Genomic DNA, 2970 nt, shown 5'->3' on the forward strand with positions numbered 1-2970 from the left:
TCTTGTTGACTCTGTTGTCTTCGGTGTTGTACTTGTTTTCTTCGGTGTTAGAGTACAACAATATATTTTAATGTAAAATAAATAATAATAATTATTCTTATTATTTAAATCTTGAAATTTTATTCTTGGTTCTTCTCTATTCATTGACCAAAGTCAGTAAGTATCAAATACCTACTCTAGCTACTTAATTCTAAACTAACCATCCATATTTCCAATTGCTTCTTTTCTTCTACTATGTCTTCAATCAAAATAATCTGCCATTAGAACAGTTTCTAATTTATACTATTTTTATAGTGAATCGGCCAACATAGGTAGTACTCAGTATGTGTTGTACATGTCTTCCTTGTTGTCTGAGATTAGTGTTATAAGGCTACATGGTTATTGTTAGCTATGACTCTTTATGGAAACTGGAAAGTGAATGTTTACATATACTCTTTTTATTTAGCAAGATATGAAACATTGAATAACCTCACGAGAAACTTCAGTTGTTATACATTGGTTGCCTATTGACGGTTGTACTCAATATTTGCATTTACTACAGTACTAGCAATTACTATTGGTGAAAGCTTTGTGTATATTTATTAGTTTTTATGTTAGATTGTTTTTAGTAATTGAGTTGTATTATTTTATACCCGTGGGTCATCGGTATTCGTGCGTCATGGGCATGCGCAAAAACTTAGCTTGTTGGCGGCTACGCGAGCCCTTTTGGGTACAAAAAAAGTTACACTGGTGGGTCACAGATCTTATGGATATCATAGGGATCTGTACCCACGGGCCTCATTGCTTGTGGGTGACATTCTTATAGTTGACACAAACTGGATATGGTTGACCCTTACACTTCTATCCGTTTTTATTTTACTCTTGGATATTTTCTAAGATTACTAAACAATCTTAATAATTCAGTATAAAATGATTTAGGAGGTTCTCTTTTATTTTAAACAGACTTTGGGAGAATTTAGATTTTTTTCCCCTTTCCGTTTTACTAATTATTTCGTTTGCCGACTCATATGAGAAAAAAAAACATGCGGAAGTGAACTATGCATACTCAATGGTTGAAAGTGCGACCTCTAGTTTTATTGTATAATCTGATTAGTTTTTATTAGAAGTGGATGTTTTACACTTTCTTTAACTTGGATGTATTCTTTGGAACACATGAACTTTTACTAGCAGAGCATCGTCCAATTGTGGAATTCGCACTTGATAATGTTAAAATATTGGAGGCAAGATAACGATAAGACTAAAGTTCAGCAACAAGGGTTTGGTAACGATGCAGGAAATGGGAATGGTATAACGACCGAAACTGAAGGTAAACCCGCCACAAAAAAGACTACGTGCTTTAAGGAACCTTTGGAGGTCCAACGAGAAGCAAAACAAAGGTATTTTAATGTAATATTATCTGGGTAAGGGTATCATCATGAGGCATGTGTTAAGCCAATGGTACACTTTGACTACCTATGTTTTGGGTCCATGATGGTTGCTTATTCTTTAAATTTCAAGTAACAAGGTTGTAATATTTGCTAGCATATCATGTCTTAACCTTTTTGCTTATTTATATCACAAATATGGTTGCTAGGACAATTACAGTTAGTGCACTTCTTAATGATAAAATGGCAGATGATGTTCACCGTCTTGCTAGGGAGTGTGGTGACGTGTCTTCCATAACTTGCCCGCTTCTCAAAGAAGATATTACATTCTAGTGACTCCATGTCATATAAAACTAAAAATGTTATTTTTCTTTTTAGGCTAGCAAAGGGATTTGCATTCGTCGAGTTTAGATGCAAGCAGGACGCAGAAAATGTAAGGATGATGATAAATGTATTCGCGAGTGTTAGTAAAGCACGAGGGTATTATTTTTACATTTACTTGCACTAATTTAAATCTTCCGCACTCTTTTTTTTCAGGCTATCCAGAAGCTTAATGGATGTAGTTTTGCTAAAAAGCCCAATGTTGTAGAGTGGGTTGTTCCAAAGAATAATTATAAAGCTGGTTCTCAAGTTTCTTTGAACGATGGTAAGGTTGCTTTTTGCAATTGTCTTCATCTCCTGGCAGTTCCCATTGTTTTCGTCTGGGTTTTTTGTGCTTCATTTTTTTTCTGGTGATTTTCATTTTTGGTTCAATCATTACTTATTTCATTGGCAAAAGTAAAGTATGTTACTAATATGCTATTAACTAATATGTGCAAGTTTGGTCAATGTTATGCGTTTGCAAACACATTATTACTGTTGACGACGTTTGGTCTTATGTTGGATTAGAGTTACTAATACTATCTTCTTGTAATAAATATCATCCTTTTTGAGCTAAGTAGAATAGAATACTGTCTTAGAGTTACCAAGCTATAAACATCTCTAAGTTCTTGTTCTAATGGGTTCTATCATTCTTTTCTTGATTATTTTTTAAGGATCAAGTTGGATAATGCTAAAGAACATATTGTGAATGATGAACCGAATGAAGAAGATGATAGTTGATCAACAACTGTTATAGAACTATATGTTGACGCATATGTCTACCATATATCTATCACACTATAGTATAATTGTTATAGATGAACTAACATCTACTTCATTCGGTTCATCATTCATACGATGTTCATGAGTATTATCTCACATGATTCTTCGAAACAAATTGAGAAAAAACTCATTAGTACACGAACCTAGAGATGTTTAATAGTTTGGTAATCCTAACACAATATCCTGATTAAATTAAAAAGGCAGATGTTCAGAATAAGTAGTATTTCTAATTCAACAGTAAGAATGCGTTGTAAATACACAACATGAACTAAACTTGCACGTATTAGTTAATGGTATACTTTACTTTTGTCAAACTTTAATACTGTCAATTATTAGCAACAATTTGGTGTTATTAACAATTAACAAATTACACCATAAACTATAGTATAGGTTTAAACTTTAAAATATGAACTAAAATACAACCATACACTACTAATAAGTTTAGTAATTTAATCCCGCACCA

General features: G+C 32.9%; 1 protein-coding gene across 1 annotated transcript; it reads left to right on the top strand.

The window, feature by feature from the left end:
- The first annotated feature begins 1012 nt into the window (after positions 1-1012).
- Positions 1013-2252, top strand: LOC139854166 (uncharacterized). The gene is made up of 5 exons (XM_071843491.1): positions 1013-1058; positions 1171-1376; positions 1743-1797; positions 1902-2069; positions 2184-2252. Exons 1-5 carry the CDS (start codon positions 1038-1040, stop codon positions 2250-2252), a joined length of 519 nt encoding a protein of 172 aa, XP_071699592.1. The 5' UTR covers positions 1013-1037.
- Positions 2253-2970: the final 718 nt, after the last annotated feature.

This window comes from Rutidosis leptorrhynchoides, chromosome 1 (genome assembly GCF_046630445.1).
Source record: "Rutidosis leptorrhynchoides isolate AG116_Rl617_1_P2 chromosome 1, CSIRO_AGI_Rlap_v1, whole genome shotgun sequence".
Taxonomy (NCBI): domain Eukaryota; kingdom Viridiplantae; phylum Streptophyta; class Magnoliopsida; order Asterales; family Asteraceae; genus Rutidosis; species Rutidosis leptorrhynchoides.

Bases quoted from the DNA above. Each gene is read 5' to 3' on its own strand.
- LOC139854166 (XM_071843491.1), top strand. From the start codon at position 1,038: ATGCATACTCAATGGTTGAAA. The intron at 1,059-1,170 runs GTGCGACCTCTA...TTTTACTAGCAG, and splicing joins TGCATACTCAATGGTTGAAA to AGCATCGTCCAATTGTGGAA. The intron at 2,070-2,183 runs GTTTTTTGTGCT...AATATGTGCAAG, and splicing joins TTCCCATTGTTTTCGTCTGG to TTTGGTCAATGTTATGCGTT.